The 27217-nt window shown below is 38.9% G+C and overlaps 1 protein-coding gene across 2 annotated transcripts in view; it reads right to left on the minus strand.

The window, feature by feature from the left end:
- The window catches only part of SH3BGRL2 (SH3 domain binding glutamate rich protein like 2), a 75311-nt gene that overhangs the window by 14710 nt on the left and 33384 nt on the right, over window positions 1–27217 (minus strand). Inside the window, exons 2-4 of one of the 2 annotated variants that reach the window (XM_082730271.1) lie at window positions 22411–22596; window positions 7828–7908; window positions 185–5043 (exon numbers count right to left, since the gene is read on the minus strand). In XM_082730271.1, the coding sequence (XP_082586397.1) occupies window positions 5032–5043; window positions 7828–7908; window positions 22411–22596 (279 nt within the window). In that variant the 3' untranslated portion in view covers window positions 185–5031. Of the gene's footprint in view, window positions 1–184; window positions 5044–7827; window positions 7909–22410; window positions 22597–27217 lie in introns of those variants that run through there. The other variant, XM_082730272.1, reaches the window with a different exon arrangement.

A 27217-nucleotide genomic window follows, 5' to 3' on the forward strand; every position in this document is an offset into this window, starting at 1 on the left:
AAGATTTCCTTTCAATAAAATTTTGTAGCAGAAAACCAAATGATATTAATTTCCTGCCAAATAACTAGAATTGATGAGCCTTACGATAAGCTTCAAAGAAAGAACCCTGCTAGAGCACAGAGGGGCTTCTCTGGGCGAATATGCGGACAAGCTGAAAATTAGCACACAATAAAAACACACAATATATGCACTTAACTTTATTTTCTCCAAATAGAAGAAAGCTTCACATGCTTTTCATACTTTTGGTAATTGCTTCAGAAGATTTTTCTACTCTAAATATAATCTCTTTAAATAGTTAAATAAGCATTAACTGATAAAAAGGTAAGTTATAAAGAACTTTTACAAATTGATAATTAAAAAACAGAATACCATAGGAAAAAAGGTAGGAGACGCAAAGAAGAATTGCCAAATTCCTACTTAGGAATTACCATAATAAAACACATTCAACCTATTAGTAATCAAATATGTGCAAAATGAAACCGCAATGAGATACCATGTTATATTTTTTGGCTTGACAAAAACTTGATTCCAATGATCCTGAAGGTGGGCAGGATCTAGAGTACTGAAAATTCTAGGATACCAGTGGAAGTGTGAGCTGGTACCATGACTTTGGAGAACATATCTACTGATAATGTGCTTTACTGTACCACACAGCAATTCTATTCAAGGTATACATCCAGTCTTGGCTATGTGCACCAGAAGTCATATAAAAGAATGTTCATAGCAACACTTCCTTTTTCTATTTCAAAGAAAGATGCAGTTCAATATCCAGCAACAGAAGAAGGGAAAAACTGTGATACAGTCATACAATGAAGTAATACCTAGCAGTGAAAAGAAACCAGGATACCTGTTCCAAAACGATAGCGCCCAATTGCAAAGAACGTAAAGTGACAGAAGAATACAGTTCAATGCCATTTATTATTACTTAAAGGTACAGAGGATAAAGGAGGTAAAACGGTAAAGGGGAGAAAGGCTATGATCTGCAGACTTCAGGGGAGGGGCTCCCACTCTCAAACGGGGATGGGAGAGGGCCCGAGAAGAGCACACAGCGCCTCAAAGGAAAGGCACTGAGCTGGTGGCAGGCACACAGGCGCTTGTTCTCTTTATATTTTAGTGTGTGTGTATGTACGTGTATATATTCCATTGCAAGAAATAATCTTAAAACCTGGAAGGGCTGTAACAAGTGAAGGAGATTACACATAACATTTCATGACGGAGTGCCAGGAGCTGACCTCGACCCTATGGTTCATCACTCGGCGGTAATGGCCACCATTGACTGAGTTCTCCTTCACGGTGGAGACTCCTGCCCTGCTCAGACAGTACCCACTCCAGTCCAGGAGCTCAACACATGCTGACTGAAAGGATAACCTGCACTTCTAGAAGAACTAGGAACACTGAAAATCTGGGGTATAAGTGGGCAGTAATGACCTGGCTTCTTTGGCCTCACAATTTGGCACATTTCCTTCAAGCTTAGTCTGTTCTCTTTTCTCTCCTCCTTCACCCTCCTTCTGTCTCGGTGCTTAAGGTCTGAGATAGTTCAGTGATGAGATCAGCTTCAGACTCGGCCTTCAGAAATGTTTTCTCCCGCTTTCGGAGAGGGCTGCCTCAAGGGAGGCCTGGCTGTTTAAGGGTGGCGGCTACACTGTACTTGGTTTTTTGCACCCAATTAAGGGAACAAATCCACCAGCCTGTGGCTTCAGTGTACTCAGGAAAGCACTATATCTACTGGAACAACCAAGGGAACAAGAGATCTAATGTGTCCTTGGTCCTGGTCACTGAGAGGATTCTGTGATCACTTCCCATCACACATACACATAGGACCACATCATGTTGGTCTCCTCGAATGGTCAAATGCTCTGTCCACATTTTTACAACAAATCTGCAGCATTCAGGTATGAGATTCAGGAACAGGAGTACAAGTATAACATCCCAATTGAACAGGAAGGTTTCAAGCAAACACAGAACAGACATTAGAAAAGGTAAAAGAAATGGCAGGAGACAAACACTCCATTTTCAGAATATGTGTTTTCTGGAATTTATTTCTCTTTAATGCTGAATATAAAATCTGAGGTTTTACCAGGGCCCTTAAAGACAAATGCATATACACTGAAATCTAAAAATAATAATTATGCAGATCAAAGAGGGCCCTGACACTTAAGAAATGCTGTTAAATGAAAAGTATTTCTAGATAAAGCAAAACCCTATATAGCAAAATCAAATTAAAAAAAAAAAAACAAAACAAAACAGAAAGAGGCTTTGGTACCTTTCAATAACAGAAGACAAAAACAAGTTTAGTTCATTTTTAAATTCATGTAACACAAAAACAGCTAGGTATTTAAAGGAATCTATAAAACAGAAACACATCTAAAATATATCAGAATTTGACAGAGAAAAAAAATTTTCCTTTTCTTCTCTTTGATTTTAACAAAACACTGGAATTTGGAAAAAATCAGTATTTCCCCAACTAAATTTTCTTTTGGTCTGCATATACCTAGCAGGATGGCACTCTGTATTTTATCTAATTTTAAACTGGCATAATTTTATTTTTAGCAGCACATTTCCTTTGTCCCAATGAGCCTACTCCAGGAAATAAAAATTCTGAAATGCCTTTGATATTACATCTACGTCTGCAACTCCCACCTAGTTCTTTCCTAGGTTTTTAAGCGTGTGAATATTCAAATCTAAAGGCAGCTAGTTAAAGAGGGGAACAGGAAATCATTACATGTTTGGAATTTAGCTGGTAAAACAGTACAAGGAAAGAGACAAGCTCCTCTGAAAACAACCTGGTCCCAGAGGGCAGTGCCCGGTGGAGCCTGGGTATTGCTGCAAAGGCCACACAGGGTGCTTCCACCTCCCTCAGAACAAGTACAGCACCAGCCAGGGCTGGGCTCTCTTATTTCTATGCTGATTTAAAAATAATCATTATTATTATTAAAATAATGAGATGAGGAGAAGACGATGTGCGACCGGTAGCAATTTAGCAATGCCATCCAACTAGTCGGTTTAGGAGACCCATTCGGGTCCTGCCATAACCACAGTAAAGCAAAAGTTTTAAGATAAATAGATCTGAGGAGCTGTCTTTGTCTAGCAAGTCTCTTGTTGATCCCACAACCCCAGAATCTAACTTGCAAGGCCTGGATCTTACCAAGTTGGTTCTTGGTGCTCATTGGCAAGAACAGACTAAATGAAGTTAGACCACTGTGGCATTAAGCTCTTTAAAACTGTTGTTATCTGCAAATGAAATTCTGAGCCTAGTCAGAAGACGCACGGACTCAAACACAATATCCAGTTCAAAATAAAAGATTTCTGGATAGTCCCTGGGATTTATCAGATGGAATGTGACCTGGATCTTCTTTAATGCCACCTAAGCAGTAATACCCATGATTTCACAGCAGCTTTCCTTGGAGAGAAAATTGTGGATCATGTATTTGTTCCAGTCAAGTCGAAATCTATGGTCATGCTTGCTCTTCTTCGGTTCCCAGTCCTGGGCTGCAGATCTCAGGCTGGGGTTTCCGCGTCAGCATTCAAGTCCTTTAGAGTGGTCCACATTTAGTTAGTTGGAGGGTGAGGGAACACAGGTGACAGGGCTTTCGTTCTTATGTACTTTGAATTTCTTACATTCTGCTCAGAATCTGAAGGACAGGTCCAGCATCACGATGCTGAGGAAAGCAGAGTATTTTAGGCAACCCTCTAAGAATTTATCCTATTCGAGACTGTTTATGTTTGGCAACCAAAAAATCCAAAGACCATAAACAGGGACAAGGATGGAGAAAAGGAACCTTTGCCTGAAGGAAGCAGACATGCTCAGCATCCATTCCGAAGGCAGTAGAGAGATTCTACATGCCCAGTACAATTCAGAGCTATTCTCTGACCGTTCCTTTCTCTGAAAGCTCACTGGTATCCACACACGGAATGAGAATACGTATCTACATTACCCTGAAAAATCTGGGACTGTACATTGGCCAGAAATAGTAGCAGGCAGTTAAAGGTCTGGTGAAAAGCAACCAAGGGAAAAAAAATGAAATTGTACCCCAATATTAGTATCTTTTAGTATGCCTCATTAAGGGCTCACAAAATATATCTAGCCAAGATCTTCCTTTCTCAAAAAAAATATAATCCATTCACAAAATAGAATAAGCAGCTGTTAGTTAGGGAAGCTGCATTTAAAAATATGTTACTTGTGCATAAAGAAGTTGCTAGAGCTGAAAATCCCTTCAGATAGGAGTCAGATCATTTCCCTATAAATTTACTATCTAATTAGGACACCTCCTAAAATACATCTTTTCTAAGCTCTCTTTTACATTTAAATAAAACTTTTCCCTTGCAGGAGAAGAAGAAGCCTCTATTTTCCAAAATACCAACTATTTTTAATCCCTGTAACTTGGTCCTGATCACACATTGTTACGACAGTGATTTCTGGAAACATCTGTAGGAGTTTGGAGGATTTATGGAAGTAAGAGTGTCCATTACCAAAGGAGGCTAGAACATCTTTATCTAAAGGTGCTATCACGAAGCCCAGGACTAGTGACAGTTGTGACTTTTGCAGCAAAAATCTGCAGCCCTTTGTCAGCCAGCATTGCTTTGTTCCTCTATGATCAAAAGATTCTACTAGCTTGGCAAACTAAGTTCAAGGATATGATCCAGGCTGCTTAAAGAGAGGCGGGTCTGAGCAATACTGGCATCAACTACAACCTAGGACAGATCCAACATCTTCTCTCCAATGGTGCCACCCACTTTATCTTTCAATCATTAAGGAAGCACACCTGTAACAGGTTAGAGTACCTCCAGGTGAATGAGGCAACTGCAGGCAATTTTGAAAATAAGGGAAAACCCACCACAGTCCTGATTTGGTTCTAAGCAATCATGCAACCCCATTTTACCCATGTCTTCTAAAAACACCTTTTCCGTGGCAAGCAAAGTTACTGATGATGCACGTGGCTTTAGTCACAGTGATGCATTAGGTAAGTAGGTGTGTGCTGAGTACCAAGGGGCGCTCCAAAATGCATCTCCGTTATCTTCCACTTGTCTTCTCTAAGGTTCTGCCTATTTATTTAAAAAAAGAAGAAAAGGTCACTTGTTGCATTGGGTTGATAAGAAAATTCATCCCGGCAATGATTTTTAATGATGTCAGGAATGGAGATGTTGGAAATCATAAGAAATCACCGCCATGTGATTGATGAGAGCAAATCCTAGGTTTCACGATCAGCATAGATTGCAATCATACCCACCTAACCTGCCAAGTATAAAAGGAGAAAGGAACCCACCTGTTTCCAATGACTGCACTGACTGACCATGATTTCCTAGCTGTTATATATTTTGAATATCACCTCTGAATGGCAGGGGTCCCAAAGCAGAAACTTCTACTCCAGACTCTGCTTTAGGTCTAATTAAACAACAAACCTGATGGTTTTCTATCTGAAAATTATTGGTGAAAAGGCCTCCTTTTTAGGTAGGTACCCAGGATGGGTTGGCTTCTACTGGCTCCAACCAGCCAAAGAGGAAGTGGGCTCTCCTAGGGTTTCTGTCCTTTCAATTTTTTGAAAGAAGAGAAGTGAGAAACCTGTATTTTTAATATGAGCAACACATTAAATTCTTTTCAAAGTTCTGTGTAGGACAGATGCATCCAGACCCAGTGTGTCCTACAGGCCACCATTTTGTGACCTCTCACCTTTCTCTGCCTGTCCATGTCTAAGAACTGCCCAGAGTCTACCTTACACCTGGGCCTGTTGGGCTTGTGAACGTTCTCTTCCTACCATCTCTCTATTCTCTCCTCACTGTGTAAGAACAATTACAGATGCTAGTGGTGATTTATATGTTCCCTGACATATATGTATATAGTACATAGATAGCCCTATTGTTTATGAACATATACTGTAGAGAGGGAGGGAGAGAAAGGAAAGGAAAAAAGGGGGCATCCATCTTTTAGTACCTTATACCCATGAGTGCTCTGTCTAGGCCTTTGAGTGTGGATTGTGGATTGAGTGTGTTTTACTACCACAGTAAAAAAAAAATATGTGAGTAGGAAGGGGTAAAAGCTGAATTGCTCTTCAACATATTTTCACCTCTCTCCTATGCCAAGTGTGAGTTGCCATTAATCCTTAAGGCCCTGAATGATTCACGAGAGAAGACTGCACAAACACTGCTCCATGGACTTGCACTTTGGTTCCATGTGCTCCTGCTCACGTGACCGACTGAGGGGCTGGAATTTGGTGGGCTGAATGGGTGGGGTTGCCCAGGGCCTTTAATGCCTTTGGAATGGTCGACTGAAATCAAGCAGTTGTCAATGGCCTTGGAAGACCAACTTTAACACTGCGACCACATGTCATATGAAAATGCATACTTATAGATTATAGACTTCCTGGGAAATTTATAAAAATAAATATTTTTAAAGAGTAGAAAAGTCAGCCTTCAAAGTCTCTAAGGAATCTGCCTCTTCAGGGAAAAATGAGAACAAAGATGGCAGGCACACAGTATTTTTTTTTTTAAGGTTTTTTTTTTTGCAGAGATAATGATGTCCACTAGATTTATACATCCTTTAGATTACTCCCACCCATGTTTTTTCCAGGTCTTTGAAGATAAATCTGGATTGTTTAATATTTTTGGATGAAATATGTTGTAAAAACACTATAATTTTCCTAACAAGTATTCCAATGTTCCCTCTTTATAAAAATAGTTTTAAGAACCTTTAAATATTATATGTGTGGGTTTTGCCACTGTTTAAAACATATGCATGGAAACCACCCACAACCATCTGTGGACTTAGTAATGTAAAAACAAAGCAAGATTTCACATCGGCTATGAACTGCGGGTGTTGGTATAAAATTTATATTATTAATAATTTCTGCTTTCCTCCCATAGGTGTTCCAGAAATGGACAGATCCTGGGGAGCCTCAAGAGACCTATTGCTTACAGACATCAAAGTACCCAGTACTGCACTTTCATTTCAATTTAGTGTTAAAAATAGATACTTTAGAATTCAGTCTCAATTTGAAATAGAGTCAAAACCTCAACTGCTTTGTATAAAAAGACTGCAAGGAAATATACCCAAAAAAGTTAACATGCTTATCTCTGGGTGGTGGGATAATAGGTGATTTTTATTTTCTACTCTACTCTATACTTTTGTATTTTCTTAAATGAACCTTTCCTAAATGAGGTTACTTTCATAATCAGAAGAAAATGGTATTTTTTAAAGGGGGAAATAAAATATTACCTTATTTAATAAAGAAACCCTATTTTTTACTTTGGAAGTGAATCTATATATTTCACAAACTTGTAATAATATATATAACTTCTGGTCTTAATACTAGAAAAGCTTGAGTCTTTTATGTTTCTTCAAAGACATATGATATAATAAAGTAGCTTCAAAAAGCTTTCTGATTTAGTTTAGGAATTTTAGTGTTTTTTTCAAAGTTGACCATTTATTATTACAGACCATCTCCCTTCCAAAGTACAGGAGTTAAATGTGCAAAAAACGTTAAAATATGGCTTTGATTCTGCTATTTCGAAAAAATATAAAATAATGTAAACTTGCACTTTAAAATAGAAAGCACTTACTACCTAAATTCTTCTTGGAAGAAGGGGATATAGATTATAAATAAAATAAATGATAGATAAAATTAAACTCTAATATACAATAATTGAAAATTGGAGGGAAAAAAGCTGGACTTCTTTGTGTGTTTTTACACCAGGTAGTCCCTGACCGTGCACTTGAACAAGCAAAATTTAAAAATTTAGGAGACTACATACGCATTCCTCCAACACCTTCAATGTCAACCCCTAGAGACAATTCAAAAAAGATAATTTTAAAACAAGAAAGGATTTCCCTACCTTTGATGCCAACCGTGGTTTCAGGCCTAAAAATGAATAGACCGTGTTGCTTTCCTTTGCTTCAAAAAAACTGTCATAATCCTAGAAAAAAGAGGAAGAGAAAAGAAAAACAAAAAAACAAACAATTATCAGTATTTGGTGCTTCTAAAAAATTCTTTATGGAAACGAAAAAATGCGCCATTGCTTCATGCAGGCCAGGGAAGGCCTATATAAATCTACTGGATTGGCTCTGCTGGAGCATAAAAATTTCTCTGAGTATGACGATGGGTGTACCATGTTTTTAATACAAGGCCTGTGACAGGATTAAAATGTAAAACACTGACAAGACAAGTGAAATCAGAACATGTTCCCCCTCCCTCTTGTTCCAAACTAACATTTATTTGTGTGAAATCACTCTGATAAAAGATTCTACTTCGGGTGCTTCCATACGAAAGGCTGACTCCCAATTCCATTCTTATATTTTGTTATCTAGGGCTTTAAAAGAAAAAAATCACTGGGTAAACAGAAAGCCATAAAGGTCTCCATGTGTCAGTGCAAGTGCTTCTATTCTGCTTTTGAAGTTTTCCACATTCTTTCAGACTCTGTCTTCAGAGAGAATATAAAGATCAAATAAAACCTAGAGGAAACTATATCCTCTGGAACATTTATCTTTGCCTCAAACACAGAATCATTTTTTTTCTTCCTACTTTCACAAGAGAAACTAAGAAGGAATTCTGGTCAAGGTGTTCATCAATTGTTTCTTTTCAAACTTTGCATAGATGTTAACTATATGGTTTCTAAGTTCAGGTAACGCAGTCTCAAAATTCGGTAGTTCCTTGGATAACTTTTTCCAAAGGATCAATGTAAGGAGACAGTGATCAGAATCACTGGAGCCATTTGCTCTGTGCAAGGGACTTTAAAATCAGTACTTCATTCAATCCCCACCACAGATCACCAGGTTGGAGACTGGCTCCGAGTCAAGAAAGTCAGCCCAAGGTTGACAGGCAGTCCGTGAAAGAGCTGAGATTTGGGGCCAATTCTCACTGACATTAAAATCAATGCTTTTTGGACTCTGATGCTTTCTGGCCAGAAGGAAACCAGGTATGGGGCACCCTGTATTTCAGTCACTGAGTCCTAATGAATTCGCTGCTGAGCCGAGCCAATGACATCACAAGTATTTCTGAAACCCGTCTAGGAATGTGGATGACAGTCCATCACTTGAAGAATGGAGATTTGTTTTCTGCAAAGGATGCCTCAATGATGAAAAAAATCTTTGAATTATTTCACTCTGTATAGAGACTCCCTTGTTCAAATGCTTTAGCAAGTCGAGTGTCATGGGGTTTTGAAGGCAGCTTGATTTGAATTCACGATCCTCTCAGCCTCAGGCCTTCCACTCGCTCTTCTTCCATAGATGTTCAGGTGGTAGCTCCCCCTGCGAGTTAGGAACAGGCATAATACAGTGCACCGCCGAAGAGAGCCTTCCTTGACCTGACAAGAAGGAGCAATATATCTAAAAAGCGAGGCTCAGCAAAAAACCCTACGTCAAAAGTGGCATTTTAAGGGGCGCCTGGGTGGCTCAGTGGGTTAAGCTTCTGCCTTCGGCTCAGGTCGTGATCCCAGGGTCCTGGGATCGAGCCCGATGTGCCCTCTCCTCGGTGTGGAGCCTGCTTTCCCCTCTCTCTGACTGCCTCTCTGCCTACTTGCGATCTCTCTGTCAAATGTATAAATAAATAAGTAAGTGGCATTTTAAGCTGAAAGATGGAGGAGGAGAAGAGCTGACCAAGTGAAGGGCTGGGACAGGGAACAGCCCTGGTGAAGAGTGAAGCTGGCAAGTCTGACAGGGAGGAGCATATGCCAGACTGTGCAACACCAAGAAAAAGATTTTGAATTTTATCTTAAGTACAAAAGGAAATCATGTATGGGTTCTGGGCAAAGAGCAGAATGATTTACTTTCTTTTAAGAAAGTAGCTAAGTTAGGGACCCCTGGGTGGCTCAGTCCATTGAGCACCCAACTCTTGATGTCAGCTCAGGTCATGATCTCAGGGTCCTGGGATCAGCCCCACACTGCACCATACCCAGTGGGGAGTCTGCTGGAGATTCTCTCTCTTGCCCTCTGCGCCTCTCCCCACTCACGTGGATACTCTAAATAAATGGAGATGAAATCTTTAAGTCCACTGTGTGGAGAATGGCTCAGAGACAGGCCTACAAGAAGGAAAGCAGGGAGAAAAGTCAAGGGAGTAGTGTTGTAATCAGGTAAGAAGGTGGCAGCCTGAACCCAACCCACGATAATGGAGAGAGAGAAAAGTGGACAGACTGGAGAGATTTGGGAGGAAGAACTGACCATACTCACCTGTAGAACTGTGGGGGAGGAGGTTAGAGAGAATTAAGACTTAAGGCAGCTCTGACCTTTGTGATTTGACAGAAAAGACCAGAGAAAAAGCAGATGTGAGAGTAAGGCTGAAGTGGTTTCAAAATGTTCAGTTTGAGCAACTGTAAGGGACATCCAAGTGAAGAAGGTATCAGCGAGGCAGCTGGAGGTTTCTAGTGACTATCTAGGATATTACAGATTTCGTAGTTTATAAAATTTAATAATTTTTTATAAGAAAAAGGATGTCACAAATAATACAGGTCTAACAGAACTTAGGCAAAATCCCATGAACTGAAAATACTGACAAATATTCTTTATAACAAAGGTATTTCCAAATAGTTGAATACCATTTTACTGATCTGGGTTCAGATCCTGTTCAATGCATACTTTCTCTGGCTTTAACATCACTATGGCTAGGGGGCTTCTTACCTGAATATTGAATTGGATCCTCCCAATAGCTTAGATATTGTCACTTTAGGTAATTAACTCCTTTCAAAGCGACAAATATAAGATCTGGTAATTAACTTTTTAAAAGCAGAGTAATTTAAGGGCAGTAATTTTTAAAAGTGTGCGTTACAACAGTACCTGATACACACCAGGTTACCAATATTTGTCAAGTGGATGAATGAGTTATGTTTGCTAATTAATGACTGATGGGTCATGCTTTAGGAAATCTTATGCTAGTAACATGCTAGTAACATAATTGGAGTGACTCCTATCCTACTATGGGTTCTTAAAAATTATGTAAAAAATTTATTTTCTGATATTTAAAAGTCTGATGAATCTCAAAGTGTAAAAGGTTTTCAGCTTTTTTTTTTGTCATATTTAGGCAGATAGGAGGTTGATAATTTACAATCTAGGATTTCTAACTAGTTAATACCTCCTTTTAGAGATAATAAATTAAACAGTATGACTGAAATAATTTAAGAATAAAGTAGTATTAGAAAATTTTAAATCACCTCCTATTAAGACGTAAGTTTTTATGGCCTTAGGCATTCCCCAATAAAAGAGAAAGTGCTGCTTTCTTATCAAATTCATCTCATTTATCAGGCTTCTATTTTTAAAAATGTATTAAGGTTTTTACTGCAAAAGTTAAAAGCACTGTATTTTAAAAACTCACTATAAAGCCTCGAAGTAGACTTGCTGAATTCTATATAGTCAAAGACACTTTCTGGAATGTCTATAAATACACATCTACAAGTTATCTATTTCAGCAAAACCAACCTTCTGGAACTGTACAATATAATGATCAGTTAACATTACCTTTGGAGAAGGGTACAAATATACGAAGCATATTCAAGATAAAATTGCCCAGTTTCAGAAGCTAGTACATTTTCATTACACATAAGACAAAAGAATAAAACTCACTTTGTTTCTAGTGCAAGAAAAGAGAAATTTCTGGACTATACAGGTATCAACATAACTGAGCACTATTACTAATGGAACATCTATCTAAATGCTGCAATTTTAAGAAAAATAAAGAAGGCTAAACAGCTGTTAAGAAGGGCGGGGGAAGTTTCTGTCACCTAAACTTCTGTTCGCATTCAAGTGAAAACCAATGTCAGAAGGTTTATAAGCTCATGATAAAATCTACAACAGGTAGAGTGCACAATAGCCTCCTGCTTCCACAGAGCTCACTTAAGTACATTACCTGTACACCATGATTAGACTGTTAAGGACTAGACAAGAATTTGAGACAAAGACCTTAAAGTTCTTTGCCCTTTTAGTGTTCCCTAGGAGAACAGTGAGGAAAACCCACAGCAGCCACACTGCTAGGCTGTATCACTTCCCACGCTAACTCAGTGACAGTTAAGTGACAGACCCATATTATTTCCAAATGCCAAGGGCACATCCAAACAGGAGGCTGTGCGGAATAAAAACTACATGACTTGTAAGGAAATGGTGGCAGCAGTCGGTTCTAACTGAACCAAAGCAAATTTGGTTTACCCAAAAGAAAAATAAATAAATAAATGCTAAGACAACCAACGTTATTGCTGCTGCAGCTGAAAATGGGCAGAGGCTCCTTCTTAATATTTTTCAAGCCTGAGGGTAGCCTCTGAGCAGAATATCTTATTTAGTGGTTAAGGACTATGAATGCTATGTTGTATTTTATAAAATCTTGATATAGAAAGAAAAAATAGTTGACAGTTCCAATCCTGGTAGGGTATGTAAGATATATTTGTCTGAAACAGCTTCATTCAGCAATTTCTATGCCAAACACCAAAAATATGGGTAAGCCCAAAGCTGAGGATTTTAAATTCCTAATTTATGTTTAACATTTCTGACCATGCTGGTACAAGATGGCAGAACGAGCAAATAGAGCGACCCAAGCACCAATGGAAACTGAATGGGAAAAAAAAAAAAAATTGTGTGTTAAACATAGGAAAAGGAACCAGCAATAACATTTTAAGAAATACCCAGAGGAGTTAAGTGAAGAGGCAAAAATTAATTAAGAGAATCTCTTGGATATTGACATTCATGTCATTCTCCTTTAAGCCACAGGGATTTCGTAAAATAGAATAACATACCCTCCTCTATGACTGTGGACACAACAGCTCTAGAGAGATTAGCACTTATAGGTTCATACCAAAATAAATATTAAATATGTTTACATATTATATTTTAGAATAGTTATTACAGTCAGAGAGGAGAATGTGACGTATAAGCTTTAGCAATGCTGTGCGCGTGTGTGGGGGAGAATCAACGTGGGGGAGAAATGAGAGAAGCTATAAAGAATGCAGATTTCTCTTCATCTTTCAAAGAAAAACATGCCCTCTAAAGTTTTATATCAAGGAATACAGGCACAGAATGGTGATAACCAAGAAAACTGCAAAGCCGAACCTCACAGGAGAGGCGATCTCTTGGGAGTTCGGGGTGGGGGGCACCTAAGAAGCAGGGCAGAGGAAACCTGACTTTTCACTTCTGACCCTCCTTTATTGTCTTCACGTTGATAGTATTAACACGGCCTTAGTGTCTTTAACAGTTTTGTTTTCTTTTCATTAACTCTAACTGCATGAGGCTCAGAAAGAGAAACATTTTAACCAAAAGAAAACCTCCAATGTGATCCTATTTAAGATACACCGTTAAACATGCAGCTGGGGCAGCCAGAACCTGTCTGAATGAAGGTTTTCAATATTCACGGCATAAGCCATCGTCTTCATGAAAGACACGTCCCAGGGATTCATCACTGCAGAATACTGCAGCAAACATCTCACTGTGCTGAAAGTGGGAGATTAAACATTTATACATAGAAGAATACAAACTACGTTTATATAAGAGAGATAAAACCGCAAAGAATATCTAATTAAATTGTTATGCTTCTAGGCATACAGCTGATCAGCAAGAGATAGAGAGGAATTCCTATCACCCCTTCCCCACCGCCTGACTTTTTCCTTTCCTAGTATCTGTGAGGATGTCAAATAAGATTATTTACAGTAAAACATCTGAAGATTGTTCTTGATTCGATAAGTTATCTTTAATTTGAATTTAATTCAAATTAAGTTTCTTAAGAAAATTCTACCTGTAGGAGAGGCGAGTTTTCAACAGAGGTGATTTTCTAAATAGATTTCATTGTAAAATTTAGAAGATGCCTCAGTGAGCTTCCTCTTAAGACTTGACTGTTAATAATAAAATGGGAATGCGAATGCTCAGAACTTCGACAAGGTGGGACCCAACAGAATAGGTTAGCTACCTGCTCAGATGAAAACATCTGTGTAGCTCTTCACCCATTCATACAACCAGTGTTTGGTTAAGTATGTTCTGGGTTCCTAGCATCATGCAGATACTAAGGTAAATATGCCACAGAGCCTGCTGAAGTGAACAGAAGGAACCTCACGGACTGGCTGAAGGGAACTACATGAAAAAAAATTCTGAGATAAAGATCCTAACGGGAATGAGGCACAGGTTTGCTGGGCCTAGAGGAGGGGCAGTGAAAAGCAGAGCCCTAGTGAGACAAAGCTCAGTAACAAGGCCCGTTTGAATTGAGTTCTGAGAGAGAAAGAGGGTGGAATTCCTTAGGAGATAAAAATTACAGGATTTGGTAATGAAGGGGGATTGAGGGGAGGAAAATGAGTCTGGGATAACTTTCAGGGCTTTGCCTTACACACCATGGGGATGATGTAGTCATTAAGCCTACGTAAATAACATCCATATTTTAGAGACAGAGCACAATCTCCTGTGAATAATGGAAATTTTACTTCAGCTTTCCTTTTTTTACTTTTCCTTATTGACTCCAACAATCAGAGTTACAGTAACACAAAATTACTGTCAGTAATTCAGCCTGGGTCAAAATTCTATCACTATGTTCTACTCCATTCTGCCAGACGATGTACTTCATTTTCAGAGTAGACTTGGAAACAGCTAATCTTGTGTTTCTCAAATGTGGCCTCTAAAGAACCCGCGGAGGCAGAAGAAACAACAGACCTTCTAGATGGCCCCTCCTCGGAGCTAAGCATGGTTTGACATTTTTAAATGACTAGAAAATAAGATGAAGAAAACCAAATGAAAAAGAAGATGTAGCAGAGAATTGGTGGCCTGAAAAGACTAATTTATCAGTTGGCCCAACCCTTGACCTAGAACATTACAGGATATATTTTGAGGCAGCCCCTATAAAAGTGAAATTTCTTTTGAAGCCTTGTTCTATCTTAAAAATCCATGGAAATCAGGCATCCTGCCCCATAATGTATCTGTGTTTCTTTTGCCATTAAAAAATGTGTTTTGCGGGGCGCCTGGGTGGCTCAGTGGGTTAAGCCGCTGCCTTCGGCTCAGGTCATGATCTCAGAGTCCTGGGATCGAGCCCCGCATAGGGCTCTCCGCTCAGCGGGGAGCCTGCTTCCTCCTCTCTCTCTCTGCCTGCCTCTCTGCCTACTTGTGATCTCTCTGTCAAATAAATAAATAAAATCTTTAAAAAAAATGTGTTTTGCAATGTACTCAAAATCTTCAAGCAAAATGCTGTTTTGGGCAGACAGGCAGTCTTTATCCTATGACTTTGCGTACCCCTGAGCCCTCAGAGACTGAACTTGTTTTAACTTTTACTAGTTTTCATTTTGCCAAGTGATTTCTTCTTCACCTAGAACCCAGATTCTAGGGCCACTCAACAATAACCCTTCATTTCTTAATAACATTTCTTAATAAATCCCAAAATATTTTTGTTATTTGACAGAAGACTCTTGATGAAAGAAGGAGAAATGACTCTAAGGAAAAGAAAAACAGTAGAATAGCCTGAATGAGAATGTACTTTACAAAATAACATTCAATTTAAAGCATTCTTCAAAAGAGCTTGCCAGTTGCAAACTATTATTTCAAGTGACTGGAAACAAACTAAATAGCCCATAGGGAGGGAATGATTAAGTTAATTATAATAATCCACCCAAGGGAGTAAGATGCAACCTCTAAAAACCAAGCTTATAATGACATGAAAACTACTTCTGTTAGAGAACAAAGCAGGGCACAAAACGGTATATACAGTATGACAAAAAAATGTGACTTTAAACATTTAAATCAACTGGTAAAAAAAGAGAACATGTATAGGCCAAATGTTTGCAGTTGTATTTGAAAGGTAGTATTTATTGTTCCCCCTTTCTTATTCTCGTTTTTCAAATATTCTCTACTTCCATAATCATTTTAGTGTTGGGAGAAAAAAGTAGCAACAATAATAATGTTGGATAACCAGTTCAATACGAAAATCTCTTTAAAATATCTCTTTCCAACAACTTCTTATAAGATTTCTGGCTGAAAATCATTTCTTACATTTATGTGTGGAGATATATATTTATATGTTCAAATTCAATATATTCAAATTAAAATATATGATTTTTAAAAAATAAAATCATATGCATGAATCAGGGATTTTAAAATTGATCGTTAAGTGAGTTGGTTCTGCATGCTTCAAAAAGATGCCCAAACACACTTAAAATGTAGAAACAATAAAACTACATACATTTAGGTGTTCTGTGGTGTGCTTCTGAGCCTCCACCAATGGTTAGAAGACACTCCTCGTCTCCCTTGATGGGAAAGAAAGAATAGGAGAGGAGAGGCCACGAGGAACCACTGCGGGTCATTCAGCCTTTCTGCACCTCCTTGAGATTATTCTAACCCATCTCTAGTCTACTTCTAGGCTCCAATTAAATGGACAAAGTTGGAGGACTTGCATTTCCTGATTTCAAAACATATTACAAAGCTACAGTAATCAAAACAGTGTGGTACTGGCATAAAGACAGACACATGGACCACTGTTACTGAACAGAGTCCAAAAAATAAACCCACATTTATATGATCAAATGATCTTCAACAAAGGTGCCCCAAGACCACTCTCAATGGGGATAGGACAGTTTCTTCAACACACAGTGCTAGGAAAACAAATGCACATGCAAATGAATGAAGTTGAACCCTTATCTTAAACCATATATAAAAATTAACTAAAAAATGAATTGAAGACTAAATATAAAACCCAAAACTATTTGGCAAGTAATGATCTTAGGTATGACTCCAAAAGCACAGTCAATGAAAGCAAAAACAGACAAATGGGGACTACATCAAATTTTAAAACTTTGTTCATCAAAAAATACAATCAACAGTATAAAAGACAACCTAAGAATGGGAGAAGATATTTGCAAATCAGGTATGTGGTAAGGGGTTAATATCCAGAATATACCAAGAACTCTTAAGACTCAACAACAAAAAATCCAATAACCTGATTTAAAAATGGGCAATGGACTTGAATAGACATTGCTTCAAAAATGATATACAATTGTACCATTAAGTGTATGGAATGCTCAATGTCACTAATCATCAGAGAAATGCAAATCAAAATTACAATGAGATACCACCTCACACCTATTAGGATGGCTGCTCTCAAAACAAGATGAAACTGAAAAAAGAAAACAACAAGTATTCATGGGGATGTGGAGAATTGGAATCCTTGGGTACTGCTGATGGGACTGTAAAATGGCACAACCATTATGGAAAACCGTATGATGGTTCTTCATAAAATTAAAAATAGAATTACCATGTGATGCAACAATCCCACTTCTATGTACGTATCTAAAACAACTCAAAGTGGAATCTCAAAGAGATATTTGCAAACCCATGCTCAAAGCAATACCATTCACAACAGCAAGGAGGTGGAAGCAGCCCAATCTGTCAGTGAATGAATGGATTTAAAAAATGGATATATGCACACAACAGAAGCCTTAAAAAGAATTGAAATCTTGTCACCTGCTTCAATGCTATAGGCTAAATGTTTGTATCCCCCGAAATTCATGCTGAAATCCTGATGCTAAAACACCTTTAGGAGGTGATCAGGCCATGAGGGTAGAGCCTTCAAGGATAGGATTAAAACCCTTATAAAAGAGGTCCTCCGTTCCCTTCCACCATGTAAGGACATTTCCAGAAGTTGGAAATCTACAATCCAGAACAGCATCTTCATCAGAACCCAACTATGCTGTCACCCTGATCTTAGACTTCCAGCTTCCAGAACTGTAAGAAATAAATTTCTGTTGTCTGCAAGATACCCAGTCTGTGGCATTTTGTTACAGCGTCTTGATGGACTAAGATATACAACAACATGGATGATCCTTGAGGACATTACGCTAAGTGAAACTAGTCACAAAAGGACAAACATTGTATGATTTCACTTCTATAAGATATCTAACATAGTCAAATTCATAGGTAGAAAGCAGAACGACTATTATCAAGGTCTGGGGGGAGAGGACAAAGGGGAGTTGTTTAATGGGTACAGAGTTTCAGTTCTGCAAGATGAAAAAGCTCCAGGTATCTGTATTACAGCAATGAATATACTTAACACTACTCACCTGTACAATTAAAAGTAAGATAGTAACTTTTACAATGTATGATTTTAATCAAATATTTTTAATATTTATTTAATTTAATTTAAATGTATTTTTAAGAATCCAAATCTTCCCCACCCTCCACCGAAAAGGGAAGGAGAAAAGAAATGAAAAGGGAGAAAATACTTTCCTTTAGTGCAGATGTGTGCATTTTCACTTCCAGTACACTCCACACGTGCCAGTTCCACACACAGAGAGGACAAAGGTTAAACTTTCAACATGAGGACCATGGGCTTTCCAAAATCCAAATCAGACACTGTAAAAGCCATCAGAAAAGTCTAGAAATGGTTTACCTTTAGGTCACCCATTTCCAGAGAAGAATCTTGCTCATGGTAGCGATACTCCCAGGAAATAGCAAGAACAACCAGTCTGTGCAATTTGGGTTCTTGACTACAAACAACTAAAATGGACATTAGCAACTTAACAGGACAGGAAGTTGTGGCAGTAGAGCGGGAACTTGTGAATCCACATTAAAGCTGGAGAACCAATTTATAAGACGAACTTCTATGTCTGGGTGGCCAAGAACACACCCCGGCCACACCAGGGGTTTGCCCCATTAGGACACCTGCCATGGCTATTCCTGACCCCAAGACCCCCGTCCAACTGCTCCTTTGTTGCTGCCCTATCTCCTCAATGTTCAAAATTGGGGGTGAGAGAAGTGACTAAACATGCCAATGAGCTCCCATTCAGTGGCAGAATTCTTCCCTACAGGCAGATTATTCAAATACTAAAGGGCAGAGAGAGGGAAATGGTTTACACCGATTACCAAGTAGCTTAGCAGCTGTTTATGTCTCCCATGGCTAGCTCACCCAGTTTAAAATAAAGTAGTTAGTTTCTGGCCAATTCTGGGGAACAGGAGAATCTTCACGCTCACTGGATTCTGTCCCTTGCAACGCAGCAGGTTTCCACAAGCTACCCAACCAGGTAAGACCACTCCTAAACGGTCACTAGGTAAAGCAAGGCACACAGGAGCAGGCAGGATGAATGAGACCATGGCTAGTTGCCCTCTAATGCTTTTGCTTCTGCCAAAGTTGAATTGACCTGATGGTGATAAGAGCAGACACTGTCTTCCAAACTCTGCCAGCACAAGCTATAAAGACAGAGTGTGTACCAGTGCTGCTGTCACCAGTCTCACGGGACTAACACTGCTCCATCAGAGAGGAGGCCATTTATCCAGCACAGTTTAATCAATGGGTAAGCCTCTAGCCAGCTCCCAGACAGTCCATCTGAAAAGAATGTCCATAGACTCTGTAAGCCAAAGATACACAGAAATTTAGAAAGTCATAAAGAAGTGAAAGCAAAGGTAAGGAATTAACTTTCTTTCACATTACATTCTTTTATTCATTCAATACATTCCTGTATTAAAAGGGCTCTGAAAAATAGACTTCTATTTTCATGATGACAGACCAAGATGTCTCTTCCTCCTTTATCTTGAAAAATCAACCAAACAAGAATTTTAAAAATAAAAAAACCAGAAACACCATTTAAAAAAAATAAAACTAGGAGACTGCTATAGCTCTGAACCACCACCTATGCAGGCAGTGAAGAGAGAAATGGTGAGAGGTATGAGAGAGGAGAGGAGATCAAACCTCGGTGTCCGAACAAGCTGCGGGGGCGGCCCCCGAGACGTCAGGAATGGAGGCATTAGCTATTGTGACGGTGTGGTGAGTGGGCAAAGGCAGAAAACAGGGAGACTGAAAATCTACCTACACAGCAGTTAGATTTCCAGGGTACCTCACTCTCTCCAAAGGAACTAGAAGGTATACTATTAATAAATATGGCTTCTGGAAGCAATAAACTTACAAACAGCAGCATGGAAGGGCAGGGGGGTGAAAACAGCAACGTGAAGGTGAACAGCAGTGAGCAAAACCCTCCAGCTCTCGCAGCCTGTAGGTCCAGACCTCCAGTAGCCTGGCTGATATCCCCAAAGCAAGAGGCCGAAGAGCCATTCTCCAGAAAAATTAAATCATCATCTGAGAAGAGACTTGCAGATTTTATTATCCATATCTACCACAAGAATATAACAGGCTACCCAATCAAACTACAGAGAAGTCTGGTAGGAAACAAGCCCCCCCCAACATATATATGAGCACATACACAGCTTCTAATTAACTTTCTAGTGCCTCAACTCTTTTTTTTTTTTTAAAGATTTTATTTATTTATTTGACAGAGAGAGATCACAAGTAGACGGAGAGGCAGGCAGAGAGAGAGAGAGAGAGAGAGAGAGAAGCAGGCCCCCTGCTGAGCAGAGAGCCCAATGCGGGACTCGATCCCAGGACCCTGAGATCATGACCCGAGCCGAAGGCAGCGGCTTAACACACTGAGCCACCCAGGCGCCCTAGTGCCTCAACTCTTAAACAAAAGACAAGGATCACCAGATATCTGAGGAGAGAAAAGACCAAAATAAGCACGTGAAAAAAAGGGGAATTAGTAGAACAAGAACAATACTACTAAGAAAAGAAAACCTAAAGAAATCATATTTAACATCTACACTGAGCTAAGATCTTATACTCATCTTACAAAAGCACATTATTAAAAAGAAAAAAATCAAGATGTAAGAAAGGAAAAAAAAAAGATGACATAAAAGTTCAATGAAAAAATTCAGAGATTAAGTTAAAGAAATCTTCCACAAAGTAGAACAAAAAGAGGACAGTACAAAAGAAAAGGATAAGAATATTAGAAAATCAGTGTAAGATGTTCACATGTAAATTAATACGTATTCTAGATAAAAAGAACGGGGAAAAAGCAGGGAGAAATTTTTCAAAGAAAATAATATAAAAACATATTTAATAATCATGTAATTCTTGGATAATAGGGACCTACTCAACACACAGCACAGTGAACTGTGTAACATGGTGTAACATGGTATACATATAACACAGATTACATTATGGTAATTCACCAAAAAATTTTAGGATACACTTATGAGTAAGAGACATTAAAAACCTGGAAAGAAGAAACTGGCAAAAACATACAAAAGATCAAGGAAAAGGGCATTAAACTTCTCCATTGCAGCACTAGGCAGCAGATGGTAATGAAGCAAAACCACCAACACTCTTCCCAACCTAGAATTCTATACCCAGCAGAATTATGACTCAACTACAAAACCAGAACAAAGGAATTCGCATACCTGAGAACTCTGAGGGACAGAAAACTGCTAGATTTTTAAGTCTTACAGCATTATTTGACTAAGAGTTTTGCTTTGTTTTGAACTGTACAGTTTATATACAGTTTCAGCTATACCTCATTTCAGTTTGCAGACATGAGAGTCCATTTTCTAGGGTTTGTAATCATGAACGGGCTATACCTTCAGTTACCACATACTCCCCTAATAAAATATGAGATCACAATGTAAAAAATTCCACAATTAAAACAATAAGCTTTATTCTTAAAAAGTACTTTATAGTCACAAAATATCCTAGGAAGTAAGACAGATATTATTATCCTTTGCTTAAAGATGAGAAAACTGATACTGTAAGGGAAAGGACTTCCCAAAGGTGTCAACACAAACATAAAGTCATACGAGAACTCTCTAAATCTAGCGCCATGTTCAGGATTTTAACCTGACATGAATTCAAGAAGTCTGTGCACAATCTTTATGGCTTTACATTTCAACATCTCTTTCTCTCTTATGCATAGGAAAACTGTTTCCTTTCAAGGTATCTAAAGCACTGTTATCCATTTTCTCCACTCCAATATAACTCAGCTACTTATTTCACCTTGAGCACCTCAGTACTGGAGTCCCTTCTCCTTCTCCAGGACACCCTTAAAGAACTGTAGTACAGGTCCTAAAATAAACACTTAATTATACACTAGAGTGTGACAAGGGCAAATCCTAACTACTCATTAGGAAGAAGTTTCTTGTTTTTTTTTTCCTTAACCCAGGGAAAAGTAAAACAGATAATTAGACAAATGTATGCTACATACAGAAAGAAGGCACCTAATGTATCTCAGGTGTTCATAATGATTCATCTGACTGACTACCATAAAAAAATATATATAAAAAACAATTCAGGTTTATAATTGGCTATTAGCAGATTTTTATAACATAGAGGAGTAAAGATTCAAGAACAACTATCCCTTCCATTCTGCCCCCAAAATGTATTAATCAAAAAATCTGCTTTAAAATTTAGAACACATTAAACACAAACACTCCCCTTCCCCTCCCACCACTTTCCTCAAGCAGAGAGACAGGAGGACTGACAGACAAGTATGCCCTCACATTCACACATCATCTGTGTCCTTGGACTCATATACCCTCTTTTACACTGTGAACCTGAATGGCACAGGGTGAAGAGGTCACAGTCCTCCCTGAAAAAATCCAACTTCACTCTAGGTAACTTGTTTCAAATCACCCAAATAACAGTGTGGTAATAATCTGCTACTTACTCCACAGTATCGGTCACCATTAAATATCTGAGGTGGCAGAGGGTTGCCCTGAGCAGGCTTCTTTTCTGGGGGGATGTTTTTGTACATCCATTGTCTTTGCTCTTCTGACATCGTGATATCCACCTCCTCAAACTCTATCTTGTTGGCTTCCAGAAATCTAACCACATCCTGCTGCTTCTTCTTTATCTAAAGAGGGAAGACAAACAAATAAGGAGACAGGCTCATCTGAAACAATGTGTAAAGATTTCCAAGTTGAACTAGATTTGATTTCTTATTGTCAGAGATCACTGATGAAAAAAAAAAAAAAAAAAAAAGAGGCAATATCCGTAGGCACCAAGCACCATCCTCTCACTGGATATCCAGCAGAAGTCTAGGCAAATCCTGACATGATGATTTCTTCACCTAGACTCCCCAGAACTCTGGGGCACAACCTGGAAGGATCAGATTATGTATGAGGTGAGGGACTCAGTTCTCAGTAGGCCATAACCATTCTCCCTCCCACTTACAGAAGTTGACATTTACAATCATGAAAGCTCCCTCTGCCAGAACCATTCGAAAACCATGTATAGCCCATCTGAGATGTCAACATTTCACCGATTCCCAGGAGCAGCAACATTTTTATTCCCCTCAGCAGTCTCTTTCAGATATTCCACAGCTGTAGCCACTGTCATAAAAGCATCTTTTCATCAGTTCACAAGAGAAAAATGTTCTCTGCTTCTAAGGTGAAAGTAAACAAGCATCATCTTACTTTGAACTTAACCCTTTTTGTTCCTCTCATCTTCAGTCACCAGCAGTAAGGTATGCTCTTGAAGAGCAGCAAACACATCTGTAGGTTTTCAAAATCTTATCAATCTTCTTATTTAAGGGCACATATTAAATAATTCAGACAGAGTGACAGCAGTCAGTATCTTAAACACAGCATGTAGAACATGATTCAAGAGGCTTGCTTTTTCTAAAGTGAATCTGGGAAATGGACATGGAGAAAAAACTGAAATGGTGAAGTAATTTTATAATGGCCATAGAAAAAAATCTTTTTGAGAGATCAAGTCACCAGAAAGACCTCTCATCCAAAAAACAGAATGTCTGAAGAACAAACATTCATATACAGATTGCCCCTACCAATTTCCTCCACCTTCCCCCCAAAAGCCTCAATGACATGTGCTTCTGAGATGGAAACCCGCTGTATGCCATGAGCACACAGTTTTTGATCATTGAGTTGAAGCCTATGAATGACTAACAAGATTGCACAGTTAGTATGGACAGAAATACAAAGCTAGCCAAATAGGAATCTTTACACTCGGTGATATCAGAAAACAAGGGAACTACTATATGGTAGTTTGATGTATTATCTTAGTTTCTTGAATTAAGCTCTTTCTAATTTCTGAAAAAGTTAGCTTTTTTTCCCTCACTGGTACACAACTTCAGAAATGTAGTTATATTATTCTGAAACTTTGGCTTGCAAAAGAAAGTATTTTTCATCCTGCTTAATTTCCCTATATAGCCCTAAAGGCTTAAGATAAACAAGGCTGATGCTGAGGTCAAAGTGGTCACTTATTTTTTTTTTTTAAGATTTTTATTTATTTATTTGACAGCGATCATAAGTAGGCAGAGAGGCAGGCAGAGAGAGAGAGAGAAGCAGGCCCCCCACTGAGCATAGAGCCCGATGCAGAGCTCAATCCCAGGACTCTAGAATCATGACCTGAGCCGAAGGCAGAGGATTTAACCCACTGAGCCACCTAAGCACCCCGTGGTCACCTATTTTGATCAAGGTCTTAGTATGTGTTCTTGTTAAGACAATTATGTCATTCTCCTGTTTATTTAGTGGGTCCCCATTGCCCTTGGAAGAACACACGCATTTCTTAGCATAGCACAATGTCCTTCATGATCCAGTTCCTTTGACTATGAAAGCAATGTATTTGCATTTTTATAAGTCTAGAAACTGTAACAGCCTAATAAGAAGTTACTTGCAATCCTCTCAAAATCTAATTGGAGGAAGGGGTTTGGATTTAACATCCATATGTAGAGCTTTACATATGCAACACATTTCAAATGTTCATGAGAGTGATCAAAAACGTAACTGACACACAGTCACACTTGAGTTTTCCATATAATCTATATACACATAATATCCATCCCACCTCTACATCTTCCCCAAAATGTGAGTGCCTAAAAACTCATATACTCTCAATACTAGGATATATCAAAGATACGTACATAGCTTCTTTAATCCCCAGTTCCCTAGCTCCCCTCACCACATACACACATTTATTAGTGGACTATAATCCCCTATACCGCAACTGGCCATTCCTTTCACAGGATCACCCTCAATAAAAACAGCTGCATCTTGCCCCTTTAACTCAAAAATACACCGTGTACTGTCCTGTCATTAAAATTTTTTCAAAAGCATGACATATGTGCTTAGCAATCCATCATGTACATGTTTTTTGTTAACTTATATTCAATTATTGGTATTTAGAATACTTGTAACTTCCACCACTGGAAGTACCATGTAGTGAACATGTTTATTTAGAAATCTTTGACTGTAACTCTCAACACTATTTTAGTGACAAAGCCCGATGAATGAAACTCAAATCAAAGGGTAGAGACATTTTTTAGGCTCCTGATGAACACATTCTAAACTGCTTTTCAAGAAGTCCGTGTCAATATACGTTCCCATTAGTAATGTGTAAAAGGGTTCACGGCTCAACACCCCTCCGTCCTTACTGCCGATATTTGAAAGATGTATCACACAATATTAAAGTTCAATTGATGTGAGTGATGGATGTGTTAACTATGGTAATCATTTCACAATATATACATATATCAAATCATTGTGTTGTATACCTAACACTTATGCAATATTATATGTCAGTCGTATTGCAATAAAACTGAGGGAAAGGAACAAACTGGCTGCTGTTTAAAAAAGAAATTCAAACACATCATTACACAATGCTCATGAAGCAAAGGATAGTTACTAACAAAGGTGATAACTGACAGTAGTACAGGGAGTAAAATGTAAATAATTATATCTCTGGTTTAAAAGAGGAAAGCAGAGAAGGCAGGAGTAGGTTTACTGTCTTGTTAATTGTGGCCATTCTAACTGGTGTAAGGTGGTATCTGCTATGTTCATAGCAGCAAAGGCCAGGAGTAGGTTTGTGTTTCAAAGGCCACGGTCGCCAAACTGTGAAAAGAACCAAGATGCCTTTCAATGGACAAATGGATAAGGAAGATGTGATCCTTATACACTACTGAGTATTTATGCCTCCATCAGAAAGGATGAAGCCCCAACTTTTGTATCAACATGGATGGGACTGGAAGAGATTATGCTGAGTGAAATAAGTCAAGCAGAGAGAATCAATTATCATATGGTTTCACTTATTTGTGGAGCATAGGAAATAATACGGAGGACATGGGGAGAGGGAAAGTTGGGGGAAATCGGAGGGGGAGACAGACCATGAGAGACTCTGGACTCTGAGAAACAAACTGAGGGTTTTGGAGGGGAAGGGTGTGGGGGGTTGGGTGAGCCTGGTGGTGGGTATTATGGAGGGCACGTATTGCACAGAGCACTGGATGTGGTGCATAAACAATGAATTCTGGTACACTGAAAAGAAATTAAAAAAAAATTAAAAATAAATTAAAAAATGAATTCTTGAGAGAATATAAAAAAACTAACAGAAATTGACCCAAAGCTCCTTGACCCAAGGAGCTTTATCCTCTAGGGGCTAGGGGAGTGGGAACTGGGCGACAGAACAAAGTAGGAGTGAGAACTTGAAATGTTTTTGAACAGTGTGAATATGTCAATATCCAAAAGATAAAATAGAAGAAAGTTATGTTGAGAAAGAGAGCTTCATATAGAAGGGAACAGTAGTATATAGCCATATAGATGTGTTGTTTTTTTGTGGGGTTAGGGTTTTTTTTTTAGTTTTCCTTTTTTAAAGATTTTATTTATTTATTTGAGAGAGAGAGAATGAGAGGGCATGAGACGGGAGAAGGTCAGAGGGAGAAACAGACTCCCCAGCAGAGCTGGGAGCCAATGCAGGACTATATTCAGGGCCTCCAGGATCATGACCTGAGCTGAAGGCTGTGGCTTAACCAACTGAGCCATCCAGGCGTCCCAAGATGCAGTGTTTTATATAAATCAGGTTTTCCAACCGGACATGAAGCCCCAGGAGTCAGAGCATGTTGTTCTCACTGGCCTCCATGTTTACTCAAACTTGTAAGAAAAGCCAGATGATTAAAAAGAAATTTTTCTTGGGTGCGCCTGGGTGACTCAGTCGTTAAGTGTCTGCCTTCGGCTGGGGTCATGATCCCAGGGTCCTGCTTCACCCACTTCCACTCCCCCTACTTATGTTCCCTATCTTACTGTGTCTGTCTCTGTCAAATAAATAAATAAAATCTTCAAAAAATAATAAAATAAAAATAATTTTTTCTTAAGAAAGAGCTAAGGCCACAGAAAACTAATACTACAGCCAATCATTCAAATAAACAAAGGGCAGAAATTTAACCCAGAGCAGGAAGTTTTGGAGTGGATATCTGTGGCATTAGCATCAGGAAGGAAGATGAGTCACAAGCTGCCACTACTGGCTATTTTTAAGACCTGCTGGGGTGAATGGGGCCTGGAACTGCAGAAGCCCAGGCTTATGTGGCAAGGAAAGGGGACCGGCCAGCTTGGGCAGCGGGGACTTGGGAGAAGAGACGGCTTGTTGGGTAGGGCCCCAGGTAATAGAAAGGATTCCCACGTGGCAACAGGAAGCTGCCCACGGCGCTGCACGTGCTGGCATAAACCCAGAATTCAAATAACACCAAC

The sequence above is a fragment of the Mustela nivalis genome (assembly GCF_964662115.1).
Source record: "Mustela nivalis genome assembly, chromosome: 5".
Lineage (NCBI taxonomy): Eukaryota > Metazoa > Chordata > Mammalia > Carnivora > Mustelidae > Mustela > Mustela nivalis.